The sequence below is a fragment of the Rana temporaria genome, chromosome 1 (assembly GCF_905171775.1).
Source record: "Rana temporaria chromosome 1, aRanTem1.1, whole genome shotgun sequence".
Classification (NCBI taxonomy): domain Eukaryota; kingdom Metazoa; phylum Chordata; class Amphibia; order Anura; family Ranidae; genus Rana; species Rana temporaria.
In genome coordinates, this window is record NC_053489.1 from 403,049,325 (window position 1) to 403,068,831 (window position 19,507).

Consider the following 19,507-nt stretch of genomic DNA (forward strand, 5'->3'; position numbering starts at 1 on the left):
GGCCATTCAACTGATATTATCTGATTGAGGTGACCAAACAGACTGCATCTGAAAACAAACAATCTAATAGGGGTCCTGCGTGACTTTGGCTATGTCAGGCATGTGATGTACCATTGATTATTCCTATTGGAGAGATCAATCGAAGGCCTTTTTATTAAATCCAAAAAGTGGCCATACACACTTTGATAAAACGACCAATTTCTTCTCCGATTGATCTCTCCACATAGGAATAAATCGATCTATAGTTGACATTTGAAAAAGATGACACATGCGTGAAAGTGGATTTTGGATTGATAATTGTACGTCAACCACATCTCATTTCCTACCATGCAATCTGATTGTGTTCATAAAATATCTCAGTGCTGCCAATCAATGCTAAACAACTTATTCTTCCACCTTGGCTGACTGACTCAGTTTGATCGCCTTTGGTCTAAGGGGCCTTTCACATGCACTTTACAACCAGACGCTCCAGTCTATTCTATGGAGAATGGGAGGCCACGTGTCTGTTTACAACAGCCTACCTCCAATCCGACCTGATCAGCACAAAAAAAACAAAAACAAAAAACACACAGAATAAAGTCAGTGGTAAACAGACAGGCAGTCCGTTTACATCCGACCACCCATAGAGAAAAGCGGGCTGTCTGCTCTGAAAAAGTGGAGCAGACATGGACTTGTCATCCACCTACTCATCGGGGAGCAGCGGATAGATCCCCTGCTCAGCAAGTGGCATCGGCTTGCTGTGAAAATGGTCCAAGTCTCTAGAAAAGGGAAGTCATACCTTTTCAATTGTTTGCGGATTTAATAATTGTGATCGAATTACACATCAATTGATTAAAAATAACCTAAAAGGGGTTATTTACCTTGGCAATGGTCCCTTGTCAGCATCTTCGTTGCTGTGCCAGTCTTCAGACAAATTCATTGGCTGGGGTGGGATGAGGTAAATTTACCCCAGCACAAAGATCAGCCGGTGCTATAAGCACAGCCCAGTTTATAGTGCCGAGGAAGACGGTGAGCGGGCAGGTAGAGGCATTTTACTGCAGAAGAGACCATGCATGGGCCTTCTGCAATAAAAGCCTGCCTACTTACTCTTACAGCAGAACTTTACTACTGCATTACTAAATTGAACCGTGTACAGCGACCACACATTACACAACCTGATTGCACAATTTCTTTGAAGGAAAACTAAACCCTCCCATCTTTGCTTTGGTTAGATCTGCAACTGCTGCACATGTGATTAGTTGTGACACCAGCCGTTTGATGGCTTCATAGTTGGGTTGAGGGTAAGAGAAACTGTCACAATTGTCAGCAGTCACAGCACGCTTTTGTTAAACTGAAATCAATGGGCTCAGTTCCCATCAACTAGGATGTGTATAAGGGCTCGCCCACACAAGTGGTTGGGGGGTGTAGAACCCTGCCATTAAGCCGCACTCTTACTGCGTCCGCCCCACCCCCTTTAGCAGCAGTGGTCAGGGGGTGTACACATGGCAGATTTGTACTGTCAGGGGGCTGCAAGCACCCCGCAGCTACAAGCAAGGCACAGGGTTGTGGTGCACTAGTGGGGGATTCAAGGTGTTAAAGAAGGCTGCAAGGCGGCAACACATCCTGTCACATGATCCAAGCGCAGATCGCTCTTCAGAGAGCAAAGCTAGTGTGAAGGAGCCCTAATTCTTGGCTGCTGGCCCTGTTTAATACGACAGGTCGCCGTCGTCCGCAACTACTTGCTCCTCTCTCACTACAACAGGTCGCCAGCTTCCCCAGCTACTCGATTGCTACGACAGGGGCCGCAGCCATTAGTGGCTCTCTACTCAGCCAGCGATTATCTGCAGGGATCGCTGCTGTGCACCTGTGATACCTGCAGGTAGTTGCGGACTATGCGGAGAGCCTATTATGGCTGCAGACCCTGGCGACCTGTCGTAGCGAGCTCACAGCTGCGGACCCTGGCAACCTGTCATGCTGCGGACCCTGGCGACCTGTCGTAGCTGGCTCGTAGCTGCGGACCCTGGCGACCTGTCGTAGCTGGCTCGTAGCTGCGGACCCTGGCGACCTGTCGTAGCTGGCTCGTAGCTGCGGACCCTGGCGACCTGTCCAGCTGCGGACCCTGGCGACCCGTCGTAGCGAGCTCGCAGCTGCGGACCCTGGCGACCTGTCCAGCTGCGGACCCTGGTGACGCGTCGTAGCGAGCTTGCAGCTGCGGACCCTGGCGACCTGTCCAGCTGCGGACCCTGGCGACCCGTCGTAGCGAGCTTGTAGCTGCGGACCCCGGCGACCCATCGTAGCGAGCTCACAGCTGCGAACCCTGGCGACCTGTCCAGCTGCGGACCCTGGCGACCCATCGTAGCGAGCTTGTAGCTGCGGACCCTGGCGACCTGTCCAGCTGCGGACCCTGGCGACCCATCGTAGCGAGCTTGTAGCTGCGGACCCTGGCGACGCGTCGTAGCGAGCTCGCAGCTGCGGACCCTGGCGACCTGTCCAGCTGCGGACCCTGGCGACGCGTCGTAGCGAGCTTGCAGCTGCGGACCCTGGCGACCTGTCATGCTGCGGACCCTGGCGACCTGTCGTAGCTGGCTCGTAGCTGCGGACCCTGGCGACCTGTCGTAGCTGGCTCGTAGCTGCGGACCCTGGCGACCTGTCGTAGCTGGCTCGTAGCTGCGGACCCTGGCGACCTGTCCAGCTGCGGACCCTGGCGACCCATCGTAGCGAGCTTGTAGCTGCGGACCCTGGCGACGCGTCGTAGCGAGCTCGCAGCTGCGGACCCTGGCGACCTGTCCAGCTGCGGACCCTGGTGACGCGTCGTAGCGAGCTTGCAGCTGCGGACCCTGGCGACCTGTCCAGCTGCGGACCCTGGCGACCCGTCGTAGCGAGCTTGTAGCTGCGGACCCCGGCGACCCATCGTAGCGAGCTCACAGCTGCGAACCCTGGCGACCTGTCCAGCTGCGGACCCTGGCGACCCATCGTAGCGAGCTTGTAGCTGCGGACCCTGGCGACCTGTCCAGCTGCGGACCCTGGCGACCCATCGTAGCGAGCTTGTAGCTGCGGACCCTGGCGACGCGTCGTAGCGAGCTCGCAGCTGCGGACCCTGGCGACCTGTCCAGCTGCGGACCCTGGCGACGCGTCGTAGCGAGCTTGCAGCTGCGGACCCTGGCGACCTGTCCAGCTGCGGACCCTGGCGACCCGTCGTAGCGAGCTTGTAGCTGCGGACCCCGGGGACCCATCGTAGCGAGCTCACAGCTGCGAACCCTGGCAAACCTGTCGTAGCTGCGGCCCCCGGCGAACCTTTTGCAGCTGCAGACCCCGGCGAACCTGACGACCCCGTCGCACCTGTGGATCCCGGCGCACCTGTTGCAGGTGCGGACCCCGGCACACCCGTCGCGGCGAGCGAGTAGCTGAGGCAGGAATCTATGAATCCTGCTGCTACTATTCACTTTGGTATAAACGAAGTGCAAGATCCTGACTGAACGCTAATCAAATAGATTTTGTTAGTTTTGGTAACTCTAGAGGAGATTGCTCAGAGAAAGTATAGTGTATCTCCCACCTCAATCGTCACTAGCCAATCTCCTATATACAAGGGTAGACAAGTGTTGCCCGTTGGATGATCTGACACCTGATGACAGGCAGGTCAGAGGCGCCCCCTCCCCCTCTTCCCTATCTCACCGGTAGCCAAGTAACTCTTCTTAATTCCGGTCTTCTCCTCCACCTTCCCCAGCATGCGGGACACGAAGTTGTTGCCATTAACGTAATTGTTAAACCGTTCCCGGAAAGAGGCCATGGCAGAACTTCTCCACTCTCTTCACCCCGGACAGTGCTCAGGATGCCTCGCTCCGGGCTGCTGACGTCATCCGCCCAGCGGCTAATCAACACCAGGGGGCGTGCCCCAGGTGAGGTAGATAAGGGGAGCGAGGGCGGTCCGTTATTATAATACACTGGGGGGTCCTCGTTCTAGTATTGTTCAGACACGTAACTATATTACAGAGACAAAGCCCGAATAGAACTATCTAATAATTCTGAACAGGCGTGCTATATATTGTGCTAATCCCTTCGGCGTAGCCCAGGGCTGTGCTCCTGGTTATAGTTTCTCCTTACACTCACGTGACACTAAAGCGCCTCATAGGAGCTCAGCCAGGGAGCTGTGATTAGACTGGACGTCTTCTAATAGCCCGCTTAGTTCCTAGCCAATCAAAACTGCGCGAGCCAATGCACCTGAAGACATGATAGGCTGCCTTTCGAAGCTCCGCCCTCTAGTACTGCAGGCCCCCTCAGTGCTCTGTAGTGTACCTCAGGTGGAGGTGAGGTGGTTGGAGAGAGTCAGAGAGTAATGAGCAGGATTGGGCTCAGTGTTGTGGCCCTCCTGTGTGTGGGGGTGCCATGCTTTCTTGCCCTGCGAGTCTATACCAACAGCTGGGCTGTGCAGGTTGCTGGGGGCCCCCAGGAGGTGGAGAAAATCGCCGAGAAGTTTGGCTTTATCAGCCTAGGAAAGGTGACCACACTTTGCCCTTCATTCTTCATAAGTGTCCATTGTGTTTTACAGCAGGCCACTTTTATAGGCCAGGTTCCCCTTTTAGTATGGCTCCAAACTGTCCCTGATTTAGAGTAATGTCCCTCATTTTGGTCTGATCTATGTAGACGTATATAAAATGCTCTTTTTATCAAAAAGTTTTTTCCCCGCGCTAAACCTTTCATAGGATTTCTAAGACCCCTTTCACACTGAAATGAATGGTGCAGCTGTTGGAGGGTGGATTGCAGGCGCTATTTTTAATGCTATAGCGCCTGCAAAACGCTAGGAATAATAGTGGTAAAGTAGCACTTGTGGGTTTAAAGGGGTTGTAAAGGTTTGTTTTTTTATTTTCTAAATAGGTTCCTTTAGGCCCCTTTCACTCTGGGGCGGGAGGTTCGGTGGCGGTATAGCGCTGCTTTACTGTTAGAGTTGCGGTGGTATTCGGCCACTAGCGGTGCGGTTCTAACTCCTGCTAGCAGCCGAAAAGGGTTAATACTGCCCGCAATGCGCCTCTGCAGAGGTGCATTGCCGGCGGTATATCCGCGGTTTCCCATTGCTTTCAATGGGAAGGAGCGGTAAACACACCGCTCCAAAGATGCTGCTTGCAGGACTTTTGGAGCGGTCATGCTAGCGCACTGCTCTAGTACGAAAGCCCTTGCACTAGAGAAACAGGAGCCGCTGTTTAGGGTCGGTTTGCAGGCGCTATTTTTAGCGCAATAGTTCCTGCAAACCGCCCTGTGAAAGGGGCCTTAGGCTAGTGCATTGTTGGTTCACTTACTTTTTCCCTTCTAAATGTTTTTTTTCTTTGTCTGAATTTCTCAATTCCTGTTCTTCCTCAGTAAGCTGTTTTGGCCAGAACGGCTCAAGACGCAGGATTTATGATTTCTCCAATCACAAGCAGGGGTCGGGATTGTGCTCTCCAGGCATCCCCGGCCAGGACAAGTACTGTCAGTGAGTAAAGCGGTGATGTGGCGGCCTTTTTTGGGGGCATTCGTTTGGCTTGGGGGGGGTGGCTGTTTCAGTTTCATTCTGGGACACTGTATTGTCCTGGAATGAAGGTGCCCGGGACAGACCTGCAAAATGCGGGACTGTCCTGGGCAATCCGGGACACGTGGTCACCCTAGTGACAAGGGGTGTGTCCTATGGCTGCATACTTTTCCTGATAGGTATCCCTCATTCCCATCTCGAAAAGTTGGGAGGTATGCTGTTAGACCCCTTTCAAACTGAGGCTGTTTTCAGGCTATTTAGTGCTAGAAATAGCGCCTTAAAACCGCTTTTTATGCATTGCAGTGTCTTTTCACACTGGGGTGGTGCGTTTGTGGGACGTTAGGAAAAGTCCTGCAAGCAGCATCTTTGGGGCGGTTTCTGGAACGCTGTATACAGTGCTTTTAACATGCCCTGCCCATTGCAATGAATGTGCAGTGCTTCTAAAGCGATGCAACACGGGGGCTTTTTACCCCTTCAGCCTGCTAGTGGCCGAAAAGCACTGCTAAAACACTTGGCGGCCCTAGTGTGAAAGGGGTCTTACAGAAACTGGCCCATGCAGGACCCGGGGGGGGGGGGGGGGGTGTGCTCTTGTCATATAAAGGCTACATTCACTTTTACCAAAAAATGCCCAATGTGGTCAAGGAGACTCAGTAGATATTTAAATAACTGAAGCTGCTGTTGAAATTTTTATTAATGTAGATTGTCAAATGTCTCCCAGTGTCTGTTTTGCTGCAATATGCCCATGCAAGCGTGTCCGCACACCTGTGAAAGCCTGTTGGTTGCGGAGACCTTCCCGTGGGCGCGGGAGATCCAACGGCGTTTTAGGGAAGTTCGTTTATGCCTCACCAAAAGACTGCCCACCTCATGGCGACTGCATCTACGCTCCCGGGCAAACATACCAGCGCACATGGGAACAATACTATAATCGTAGAAAACATGGCTCGCTGAGCCTCGTGGAGTACGGTTCCTGCCAATAGTAAACGGTAGGAATATGCACACAGTCCTGAGTAATGTTTTCACCTGGCGCATTGTCTTGGATGCCTGCGCATGCATTTCAGAGGGAAACCGATCATGTTTCTCTGCACATGAACCATCGCATTCATCACTACCTGATGTGTGCTACCACTACATGAGTGGTGCGATTTGCAGATCCGGTTTCCCCTGCGAAGATAAAAATTATTTATTCAGCTGTTCCTCTCTGTAACGGTGGATCAGCTGACCTGGAAGAGTAGAAGGAGCAGGAGAGACGCACACGTTTTTTTTGTACAATGCGGATGCAACGCACATATGTGAACCAGACCTATTTAAAAGAACACATTTTCAAATGTTCCGCAAATTGGATGCGCCGTAAGCCGAATCCTAATTTGCAGATGTGTGAACCCAGCCTGAATGTATACAATTGTCTGGTCCTTTTTGAAGGTATACAACTGGCTGATAGGCTGATTGTGAAGCCACCTCAGTTTTGTTATCCATGTTCAGCCCTATAAATAGGACCACCCTAGGTCACTAGGACGATACTGACCTCCCAACTTGATAACAGCCTCTGTGTTGCTTGGTTTTATGCAAGCGCGCTTTCCCAGATTATACGAAAAGAGCTGTAATTGTGGTTTTTAGCGCAGCGGAATTATTTGCTCATAGGCAACGCTCATAATTTCCGCTACACTTTGTTCATTGATTGTAGTGTCATAATGATGTCTCCATAAAGGGTACCTGTCACTTTTTATCATGCAAAAACATTTCCATAGGGTATTTGGGGCCCCCCTGAAGCCTGTCTGAAAAACGCCCAGTTAGCAATCCTCATGGCCTACCTTGTTGCTAGAATGTGAAAACCGTTGGCTTTTGTAATGGTAGGAGTGTGTGTCTAATTGTTTTTGCATTTCAGCAACAAGGCAAGATGCATAGGTTGCTGACTGGGACTATTCTGGATCGGCTGCAAAGGCTATGAATGTGGTTTTTCAGTAGCACATGGCGCTCGTTGCCCTGAAGAGATTATCCATACTAAATCACCTTTCCAGATAGCTTACTCAGTCACAACTCACATGAAAGAAGATCTGGCGATGTTTATTCGTTGTATGATCCGTAGAATGTGCAGTTACAACAGGTAAAAGAACGATTCTTCAATGCAGGTTTAGAAGATGCAACAGGTCACACTGAATGTACAGCATAAAATGACCAATACAGAGAAGAGGGGGAGGAGAAAACTCAAGCAGCATGCAAACTACGGAGTGGCACAAGAGACAAACTTAAGATGAACATTAAAGGAACATTATAATAAAACAATATCATGTAACATGACAGGGACCCTTTCAGCCAGGCTTCTAGGTGGGCTCAAATGGCCTACTGAAATGTTTTTGTATAACGAAAGTGACCGGTCCCCTTTATGGAGACATCGGAGATCTACTAAACCCCTAATGTTGCCCATGGACCCCACTGAAGCTGATGAAGCATTAAGGAATGACAGCCAAAACCATAAAGGGAAGAAATCCTTGTCTTTACAGTTCCATCTACTGTCCTGGGGCAGGGGAGAGAAACTGCCGCACCCCATGTTCACGTTGGTGAGACTTGTCATGTGATTTGACAGGACGCACCCTATTGTCGGCAAAGGAACTGTTGAAATATGGGCAATACCGACTTTTGCAGCGATGCACCGATTTGAAAAAGTAGTTCCTGCACTATTTTTGGCAATTTCATGTGCGGCTTGCATAGATTTTTGTGCATGAAATCGCGCAGATGTCAGCCGAGTCACACTAACCTGCGAAGTGAAGTCACATAATTTCAAAGCTGCATTCCGTGTGAACCAGGACTAACAGTTTTTTTTGCCGTCTGTGTTCCATAGGGGAGATTTTCCTTCACTTTCTGTCCCATAGCTTATTAAACCGGAAGTGAGAAGAAATCCCTGCAAATTAAGGGAATTCTTAACTAGAATCCCCATTGGAAGATTTCACCTCAATTACTTTTCTGGGAACGACCCAAAATTTGGAATTTTCTTTTACTTTCGATGATAATAATGGTAAACCGGACGATACATCCTTTTGCACAAAGCGGTCCCCCTTGCAGCTTCTTTTTCAGTCCCCTTCCTGCGCTGTCTGTTGCTCCTTTCTCCAAATGCCCCCTGAACGAGTCAGGTGCTAAGGGCACCAGTGTGAGTGCAATAACAGGCCAGTAGCCCCCCGGCTCCCATCTCATAGGCGTTTGACAGCAGAAGGAACCTATGGCTCCACTGCCCTCCGTGTCACCTGTGAGACCAGGAAGAGAAGGATGCAGGGTTGCAGCTGGGACAGCACTGGATTGGTGACTCTCGCCTAAGGGTTTAGGGATGAAGGTGAGTGGATTAGGTAGGGTTTTTTTTTTATTTATTTTTTTAAACAATGGAAGTAATGGCTTTTTTTTTTTTTTTTTTTTTTTTTTTACATTTTAGAACCACTTTATCTGCCTTCGGATTGACTCATATATAAGAAATATGTGGATCAGGATAGTGAGAAACCCATGTCTGTATACTTGGTCAACATTAGTGACAAGTATTGTAAGTGGAAGGCTGCCAATTTCTGGCTGCAGACATTGTGGTGGAATGGACTTTAGCATCACTTTGCTAATCTACTTTACAGTTATAAAGTCTGCCTTTGTTCAAAGAAGAATTCTGGTTTGAAAAAAAAAAACATGTGATGGCAGAGCTGTTCACATGTAATTTTGACCTAGGTTTTGAAACTGTTCGAGCTGCTAGTGAATCTGTACCAGATACCCATAAAAATTGTTTTCTGTATCCCCAGTACAACTAGCATGTTGAGTGTTTCTTTGTACGATCAGTGCTTCTGGCTATAGCTGGCAGCAGTGATCATTGTATTCTGACGGTGGAGAAACCTCCCACTGTCAGAACACAATAGCGTAGCGGGAGGGATTCACTTGATTTCTCAATCAACAGTATTGATGGGGCAATTCAGCAATTTTCCTTCCTTCAACCTGTGGTTGAAGGAAAGAAAATTGCATAATGTATGGCCAGCCTGAGTCCTCAGCCTCCCCCTTTTAAAACACTGCAGAGTCCACAGTCCCCTGCTTTTGACTCAGTCTTCAATTCCCTCTTCCTTTTCACACTCCCACTTGCATCACATCAGAGTCCTCAGGATCAGCCCCCCCCCCCACTACCATATTTTTACATTAAAGTCATTGGTTTTCTCCCCATCTTTTCATGTGAGAGTGGTTAGTCCTCATCTTTTCTCAACAAACCTACCTCATCTGATCTTCACCACAGCACAGGTGTGGTAGCATGGCAATGGTGGGAGAAGGATCATTTTCTAAACAGAGGCAGATTTCTGTCTCCTTCCAAATGCTGGGACTGCACACTCCTGATTAGTGCATTAATTTCCATGGTGCTAATGACCGGCCTGCATCATGGAAACTCATGATGCTGTGCAAAAATGCTGGACGCACTGCAGTACCCTTGATAGCCCCAGATGCATAACTAGGGTAGGGCAGCATTAAACTTTTTACAGCCAGAGCTGTTTTTGCACATGTAGCATTACCCCTCCGATTTTGGGGCGGCGTGTTACCTCGTGGCTCCTCCGAAATTCCTAGGGGTGAATGATGCGTATTGCATACAGTAGAAGTAAAGGAATGTCCACGACAGGTGCTCTTTGCTGTGCTCTTTATTACCCAGCCGGGTAAAAACGGTAAACTTGTGGTGAGGAAAGTAAAGCTGAGGAAGATAGAATTGCAGATTCAGGCATAATTATAGGAAACAGTCCTGCTCCCAAACGTAACACTCCCGCCGGAATGGGTTAGTGTACCCGGACAGGCCTCTCTCACTGACCTGGCAGCTGGAGTATCACTCGGACAATTTGTAGGAATAAGTCTCTGCCACAGACCCTCCTTGGTGAACTTGGGAGGAAGTCTCTGCCACAGACCCCTCTCAATGAGCCTCAGAAAGATACCTCTGCCACAGGTCCCCTCTGGATTGAATTCTTGGAGATGTGCCTCCTTAAATGAGTTACGCCTGGATCTCCTTCAACTTGTCGCCCAGGTACCGACTGACAGGTGATCAATCCCTCAGTGTCCGGTTACCTTGATCCCCAGTGGTTTGTCCAAGCCCTTTTGGACCGCCAACCTCTCAATGGCGCTCCTCAGACAGACTCCCCACCAAACAGCAGTACAGCTTGGGATCTTCAGAAGTGGAACCCAGTCACTCACTGGGTCCCCATCGCTGTTCAGATGCTCCGGGTCAGCATTGCCCCGGAACCAGGAACACCACGTGGCGCCCACGCCCCGGCCAGGTAGGCCATAACGCCGGGGCACCGTGATGTGGCAACCCTAAAGGTGGGTGCCATACTCGATGAAGAAGACCCAGAACCAATGGCGTCTGCCCTATAAATACCCCCCTTTAAATCTAAACTTTGGCTTTCTAACAGGACTTTATTAGCACAACGAAAAAGCAGTTAATAAACAAAAAGTACATTTTAGCATATAATTCCTGATCAGAAGCAGTAGAACAATTCCACACATGTGAAAGTGCTTAAGAGCCCTGAAGACTTTGACCTCATCAAAGGCATTTCCCCTTTAATCTTTCTCCCGATCTTTGAATTTCATACATTGGAAGGGGGAATTATCAAAACTGGAGCACACAGAATCTGGAGCATTTGTGCATGGCAACCAATGAATTTCTATCTTCAGATCGTTTGCTTAAAAGTGGAATTTCACCCAAAAGGGGAAGTTCTGCTCTTCCACCTTCTCCCACCCTCCTTTATTTTTTACACTTTTTTTGGGGGGGGGTGTATGATTTTGACATGTACCCGCTCCCCCACTTCAGGCCGGATCTCTGCGGCAATCTGAGTAAACGATTGGACCCTCCTCCACCTTCCTCTGCAACCTTCTGGGACACATCACAGATCCCAGAAGACTGCAGGACCATTAACAAAGCGCAGTGTGGCTCGCACATGCGCAGTTGGAAACCGGCTGTGAAGTCTCAAGCCGCTGCCAGTTTCCCTTAGTTGAGATGCTGGTGCCTAGAATAGAAGCTGATTTAAAGAATTGGGTTCGGGTGAGGACAGTGCTGGATCCAGGGCCAGGTAAGTGTCCTAATATTAAGTCAGCAGTTACAGTATTTGTTCCAGTTTTAATAAGTTCCCCCAATGTCATCAGGGTCTAGGAGCAGGCAGTGCTTCCTGATATGGTGACTAATATTTGAATGAAAAGTGAGCTAGGAAAAAGATCCGCTGCAGAACACCTACTGAAAGTGATGTCATCAAGGGTTGAATTGTCTTGTGCCGTTTAAAGGATAAAGATACCGGAGTCTAAATCTGCTTTAAGTCATGTAAACCTGTGTGGTTCAGTGAAATCATTCATTCCCTATGTATTATCCATCTTACCCTAGTCTAACCATGTTGTGTTCATTTCTGTTGCTCGTTAACACATTGTGTGTTATTGCAAAACAATATTGTGTCTTGGGCTCCGTTTACAATACTGCGAGTTGTTGTGCGACTTGACACATGTGAAGTCGCATGACAAGTCAAAATCCATGTATTTCAATGGTAACTGTTCTAATTGGTGTGACTCCAAAACTTCTTGCTTGGTTCTCAGTGGTCGCATGACATTGCATCAAAATGCGCGACTTTGGGGTCCCAATAGTGGAAACCTAGCCTAAGGCTACTTTCACACTGAGGCGCTTTGCAGGAACTATAGCGCCTGCAAAGTGCCCTGAAAGAGCCTCTTCTCTCACTCCAGGCTTTCACACTGAAGCGGTGCACTGGCAGGATGGTAAAAAAAAAGTCCTGCTAGCCGCATCTTTGAGGTGCTGTAGAAGCGGTGAATACACTGCCCCTAAAGCGCCCCTGCCCATTGAAATGAATGGGTAGCGCCGGCAAAGCGCTGCTGCAGCAGCACTTTGCGGGCGGTGTTGACCCTTTTTTTTTTTGCTCGCTAGCGGGGGTTAAAAGCACCCCGCTAGCAGCTGAATAGCGGCACAAAAACCGATGATTTTTTGGAACGAGTCTTTGGGCAGACTGCAAGCTAATCTGAACAATGTCTTATTAACATACAATGCCCTGAGATCTTTAACCCTTTGGGCATTGTTCAAATCTAGTTTACAACAAGGGAGTTCTGCCTGTACAGTACAGGCAGGATTAATTATGGTAAATATTTTAAGGCACGGTTCACACTGCAGCGATGTGGGAACCCTGCGAATCCACTGCGGGTTCCCGCATCGCATGTTTCCCGGCAGCAGTACACACGGCCCTATGCGAACTGCTGGGAGTGTTAAAAGTTAATGACTCCTCCAAATCGGTTTGCATATCGCAGTGCGAACTGCAAATTCAGACTGAATCGGATCGCATGGGTGTACACACAATTCTGTTGTGGACCAGAAAAGGGGTCCTGTGCGAGTTTGGACCGAATTACGATGTAAATTCAGCCATACTATCTGTATGGCTGAAATCGCATCACACAGGTCGCATGTGATTTGCGGTGCAAATCGCATGCAAAGTCGGACAAATTGCAGTAGTGTAGACCTAGTCTAACCCCTAGCCCCCTCCATAAAATTACTTAGTTTCCCCCCCTTCAAAATGCACAAGCCAGGATGCATGCTTACCCCTTTGCTGCCAGAGTAGTTTTTGCATGTTTTTTTGTACACATGATCTAAAAATAATTTTAGCCCTGAAGTTTGCATACAACATAAATCTATTTTCTGAAAGTAGACGAGCTAGAGAATAAAATAGTTTGTTACAATTCTTTTGTTACACTTGTAGCGCCCCAGTAGGCTGCTAGGTTCTAAATTTAGTTTATGGCCTCTCTGTAGCCAGGGAAGAGCATTAATCGTTTACTTAGGATTCTATTGGTGCAGGCTTACTTCCCCTGTTTTCCCAGAGAGTATTATGATGTAGTGCAGGGATAAGCAATTAGCGGACCTCCAGCTGTTGCAAAACTACAAGTCCCATCATGCCTCTGTCTCTGGGTATCATGCTTGTGGGTGTCAGAGTCTTGCAATGGCTCATGGGATTTGTAGTTCTGCAACAGCTGGAGGTCCGCTAATTGCATATCCCTGATGTAGTGGGTGGAAGAATGCAGAACCTTTCCTGTAGATTAATGCCTCTTCAGCCAATCCCTGGTCAGTATTGTGAGTGACCAGCAGGGGGTTGAGAGGGATATAAATAGGCTAGAACACAGAGCAGAGGTCTCTCTTTCCTGGGGGAGTAACACCCAGTCTAAGGGCTGTGGCATCTGTGGGCGTTCACTGGCAGCTCAAAGAATCCTTTATGGGGTCCCAGTTTTTTGCTTTAGCTGTGGGACCTCTGGCCTAGCTGCCTGAAGATTGCAGAGAGCTCTTCTAAGGACCCAGGACACTGGCAATCCAAGTACAAGAACTAACTGATACGGCAGGCAGCTATACGGTATTCAGCAAACGGTGAGTACTAGCCTTCTGAAACTAGAGCCTTTCTTTGGCCTCTTATGGGAGAGCTTTACTTTGGTACATTCAGGACTATATTCCTGCTGAGGAGTCCCTGTTTTATACTGTTCTACACTTCAAATGGAGTGCCTTCACCCTGAAGTATTGGTGTAGTTAGTGTCCTCATTTGCAATTCATTCAGTTATTGGAGTATCCCTAGGCTCACCCTATCCAAGTTCATGCCCAAAACAAAAAGTAAACAAAAAGACATGTACAGCCTGTCCTCTGACTCGATTGATTAGGAAACACTATGTGCCTGGCTGCTATGTGCCTATCCAGGAATGGAACCTGAGATTAAACAATTCCATCTGTGCTCTACACAAGATATTACTGCAAAGGTCTAGGAAGTTTAAAACAAGTCAGTAAAGCATACATTAACCACTTGCAGTTGCCACCATTCAATAACCGTTTTTCTGCTACAGGGCGGCTGCTGTGTGCAGGGGTTACATCTATATAAACGTGATCCTAACCTTTTGAGTAGGGGGGGCAAATGTGTGCCACCGGCGGCTCGCTCCAGCTGTGATTATACACGGAAAGAGCCAATCCATGTCTGCTGGTAATTTTGCAGAGAGGCAGAACGGCAGTTTGCCTATGTAAACTAGGCATATTGCCTTTCTAACAGGAGGGAAGGCATGGATCTTGTGTCTCTGCAAAGGAGGCACTAGGATCCATGCCTTCCCCTAGTAATTGCGGCTAACGGCGACTCCCCAAGTTTTCATGGATAGGCGCCTCTGACGCATGCGTTTACATTCATACGTGCATGTATGTGGGGGTTCAAGAAATATCGGGGGGTTAGTAATGTGCTTGGGTGTAACTTTCATTTGTTACAATTTTCAGATGGCCGATTGCTTATTGCTTCCATCGGACAGCCAACAGTCAGCTTGTCAGGTATACACATAATGCAGCCCTTGGGAGTGTGTGAGCAACCCCTCTCTGTCAGGTGGTCCATATGTTGTATGGACCTGGCACTTAAAAGGCTAATGCAGTGAGAATATGTTACCGAATGAGTTCCAACAGTTGAACGTTCTTTGGGTTTGATTTACTAAAGGCAAACAGACTGCACTTTGCAAGTGCATCTGCTGCAGAGCTTAAAAAATGAGGGGGATACTCCGCTGACCTCCATCGTACAATCATCTGTTTTTGTTTTTTCTTCTTGCACGTGATTTTATTTTTATTTTTTAAGCAAAGTGAAGCTTTACCACATTTACTAAGCTCTATGCACTTTGCAAGTGCAGTTGCTCTAGTCTGTTTGCATTTAGAAAATCAATCCCTATGCATCCAATGGATCAAGTGTGTCTTTCCTTGGATAGACTTTGTTACATGTGGTTTTTGCCAAGCTCCATTCGTTTTCAGAGAGTTATGAAAGATTTCACACCATTCCAGTGTGCTTTCTAGATGTTCTATACAGTGTTGTGCAAGGAGGATTCTCCAGTCTGGAGAGAGCTACAAAATTGATTAACGCTTATCTCTGTGGTAAAAATGTAATAAAAGCACCTTAGTGCCTTAGCCCCATTCACACTTGTGCGACCTGAGATAATTTTTTGGCCGCAACTTTGACGTGACTTGAAGCAATGCCTGTCTAATGTTGAGGTCTAGGGACCTCAAGTCGCCTCAAAGTCGGACTAAAGTAGTGCAGGGACTAATTTGAAGTCGCTGCCACTTGAAGTTGCACAGATATAAATGGTACTCATTGAAAATCATGGAGTAGGACTTGTCATGCGACTTTGCAGTCCCAAGTCACAGGACAAGTGTGAAAGGAGCCTTTATCGGATGGCTTTGACTTCGCAGCAGTGTGAACCGAGCCTAAGGGCTCTTTAACCCTGGTGTTGCCATCTGATGAGTGATCCACAGTAAATGCTATTAAGACCTGTGTCATAGCTACACTACACGTGGTTGCAGCAGGGCCAAGTTCAGTGGACCTTGACAGGGAGAGAGGCTGTGACGTGTACACTCCCATCCCTTGCTTTTTGCAGCTTAAGGGGGAGCAGTACATGTAAATGAGGCCTTACAGTCGGATTGTATCCTTTCACTGCTCAAGCACTGATAGTTTGTATTTACTTGTATTGTTGACAGTGAAAGATTAGCTGCTTCTATGTGATCCTTTTCACAGAGGAATTTTGCTTTGTGACAAATTTAAGGTATATCTAAAGCCCAAACTTTTACTTTAGATTTGGATAGAGTGGTGAGGTTAGAACCCCTGCTAGGTTTTTATTGCTGTCTGTGTCCCTGTTTGGGAGATGCACCCTGTCGATTTGTCCTGGAAAGTTGTCCAAACGCATTGCAAGTTTTACTTTATTAAGGACCAATTTACACTTTTCCCACACTTTTTTTACCACAATAACTCTTGAAATGTGTATCGCAATGAACGTTTTTATGGATAGGCACCCCCGACCCCTCACTTCCTGTGTTATCTCAAAGACAGTAATTGGCCCTCAAAGTTCTTACTGTATTTTGGAACAGAATAATGAATGTCTATGTTGTGCAGATAGGACAGTGGGTGGTTTTGAGTAGTTGAAGTGGAGTTCCACCCACTTTTGAGACGTGGCCTTAAACAAATGACCACCTCTACACACCTCGTTTTTGGATATTACATTTTTTTTCTTCTATATTGCCTTTTTAAGAAGTACAGCCTGTACTTCCAAACCATCCAGGCCGTGGCGCAGGACATCATTTCCTTTCCATGCAGGGAACCCACCTGCTGTCTTCTGTGTGTCCCAGAAGACGGCTTGCCATTCACAAAGCGCCGCAGAAAACGGGCAGTGAAGCCGCAACACTCCACTACTATCGTGGTTGTGACTAAGGAATTATATATTCCTGTCTGCAAACTATTTATGTGAATCGCTCTGCCACTGTATATGTGCTTTTGCCACCCTGCCCTTACCTATGGTGGGTTTTATGTCCCTGCCTTTTTTTCAGTAAATGTATGGGACGGTTTCCTTAGTTATCAAGTTGTGTGTTTGTTTGCCACTGGGGGAACTTTTTATTACTCTGCGGGACTTTTCCCTGTCGGTGCTGCTGCGGGTGTTTGGTCCTCCTTTATTCTCCCCTTCCATTCGGACACCCAAGGGCTTCACTTTGTGAGCCCGTTTTTTTGTCAGTGTCCTCCTCCCTTGGACTGCTAATTGGTGCCCATTCTATCGGCGGCCCGGCCCCTCCCCGCCCTCGGCCATTGGTCAACCTGATGTGCCCATTGGCTGTACCGCTTTGCGGTGCTTGTCCCTCCCCTGGCGCGTCGTGATTGGCCGTTTCCTCGGCCTTCCCCGCTTTCCAACCCAGGGGTTGCTGGGGATTGTAGGCTGGTGTCTAGCGCTCCCTCGGGCGCCTGCGCACTGACATTGCATGTCCGACCGCGCCCTCTGTGACGCGCGGACGTGTGGGAGGGGCTGATGGGTATATCTGGATCCTGCTTTGCCGTGGAGCTTCAGTGTGCTGTACACTCCTGTGGAACCACCTATGCTACTGACACTGATTGACCAGGTATTCTCTGTCAGCGTTACCGCTGTCTACTGCATATTCATTGAACTTTGTTTCTGTCTCCTCCATGCACTTTTCATCTGCCTTTGTGAGGTTTTATATCCATTTTCATTTATTTTTATTCAATGTTACTTTTCTGTTTAAAAGGACACTATATATCTTTTTGCTTGTTGCTGCCTATTAGAAACATTATCTCTTATAAATGGATCTTTTTGATCCTAATATGGACCAGCTGTATGCTGGAGGTCCTATGGATTGTCATATGAAAACTATTATATACAATTTTTTGTGCTTTATTTTTCTCTTTCCCTTCTTTTTCTGAGTTTCTGACATGTTTTTTGGATCAGCTTTTTATAGATCTGGTGAACTAACTGCTTCCAACTTAGGTGGATACCTCCACAGATGCTTTGTATGCTTATCTAAGAACTGTGAGTGAACATTCTACTCACTACCTTCTATACATATTTTTTTGTAAGCATTTCATTTAACATGTACTGACAATACCACTTTTTCTTCACAGCTGGTTACTGTGTCCTCTGTGTACCCCCCAGCCTCTCCGGTGGTCGGGGAGTGTGTGACCTCCATCCGTGGCAGTTCCCTACTTTGGGCTATTGTTTTCCCTGCCTGGGATTTCCCCTGTTTGGCTGTCAACTTTTGTTCATCCGGCCTTATCCATCTGGCATGTGATGTGACCAGGGTGTGTCTGCACCCCTTCTTTTTGTTCCCACCACGGACCAGCAGGTTGGCACTTTGTGATGTACATTGGCAGAGCGACATTATTATCTATTTATGTATATTTTCTTGAATGTTTGTAAACTCATATCCTTTTGTATTTCATCACTAGAATCGAAACCCTGATCTCAACCACACCCCCGAAGAAGCCCGACCGGGCGAAATATATAGGGTTTACCAACCTGGTTGCGATCCCTGTTACAGTATCTGCTATCTGTCACGGGAATTCTTTTAATTGATTTTGTATTATCAATCAGGTTATCTATGTGCTTAGTGGGCCCTTGTGGGTCTATAGTGTGCTGTGTAGGTTGATGCTATATTGTCTTTTTTAATAAAATATAAAAATTTATATTACTGTTCTATACTTCTTTATTTTGTGCACCGTTACAGTCCCGCCATCGTTCTATTTTCCCCTAAGGAATTATAGGCTGAAACGCGTCAACCTTTCCTATTTGCATTTGTCTACTGTGGCTTGTCAATAAATACGTACATTTTTAGGAGCAGCGACTAGAGTGTGGATCTTCTTTTTTTTATCCACTACCAGTTTCCTTTAATTAGAATGGCGGCACCTGATGGACAGATCGGCCTCGGAGGGGGGACGGACACTGTGGGCTCCCTGGACAGGTAAGTGTCCTTATTTAAACACTCAACGACCGCCGCATGTACATATACGTCGGCAAAATGGCACGTCGCTGCCTTTCTGCGGGTCGGGGGTCCGATCGGGCCCCCCCCCCGGTACATGCGGCGGTCGCTAAGCCTCAGGGAGCAATCCGGGACAAGGGCACGGCTATTCATTTCTAGCCGCCCCCTTGCGATCGCTCCCCGGAGCTGAAAAACGGGGAGAGCCGTATGTAAACACGGCTTCCCCGTGCTTCACTGTGGTGGCTGCATCTATCGCGTCATCTTTTATAGGGAGACACGATCGATAACATCAGACCTTCAGCCACACCCCCCTACAGTTGTAAACACACACTAGGTGAAGCATAACTCCTTCAGCGCCCCCTGTGGTTAACTCCCAAACTGCAACTGTCATTTTCACAATAAACCATGCAATTTAAATGCATTTTTTGCTGTGAAAATTACAATGGTCCCAAAAATGTGTCAAAATTGTCCAAAGTGTCCGCCATAATGTCGCAGTCACGAAAAAAATCGCTGATCGCCGCCATTAGTAGTAAAAAAAAATGGGGGATATTTATTATAGCAAAAAGTAAAAAATATTGAATTTTTTTGGAAATTGTCGCTCTATTTTTGTTTATAACGCAAAAAAAAAAAACGCAGAGGTGATCAAATACCACCAAAAGAAAGCTCTATTTGTGGGAAAAAAAGGACGTCAATTTTGTTTGGGAGCCACGTCGCACGACGGCGCAATTGTCTGTTAAAGCGGTGCAGTGCCG

General features: G+C 47.8%; 2 protein-coding genes across 5 annotated transcripts in view; one reads left to right on the forward strand and one right to left on the reverse strand.

Moving 5' to 3' along the window:
- Positions 1-4,023, reverse strand: part of REEP6 (receptor accessory protein 6) — a 41,030-nt gene extending 37,007 nt beyond the window's left edge. Inside the window, exon 1 of one of the 2 annotated variants that reach the window (XM_040323493.1) lies at positions 3,652-4,023. In XM_040323493.1, coding sequence (XP_040179427.1) covers positions 3,652-3,766 — 115 coding nt within the window. In that variant the 5' untranslated portion in view covers positions 3,767-4,023. The remainder of the gene's footprint in view (positions 1-3,651) is intronic. The other variant, XM_040323502.1, reaches the window with a different exon arrangement.
- Positions 4,024-4,273: 250 nt separating this feature from the next.
- The window catches only part of PCSK4 (proprotein convertase subtilisin/kexin type 4), a 129,290-nt gene continuing 114,056 nt past the window's right edge, over positions 4,274-19,507 (forward strand). For all 3 annotated transcript variants that reach the window (XM_040323511.1, XM_040323527.1, XM_040323520.1), the window contains exon 1: positions 4,274-4,474. In XM_040323511.1, the coding sequence (XP_040179445.1) occupies positions 4,313-4,474 (162 nt within the window). In that variant the 5' untranslated portion in view covers positions 4,274-4,312. The remainder of the gene's footprint in view (positions 4,475-19,507) is intronic.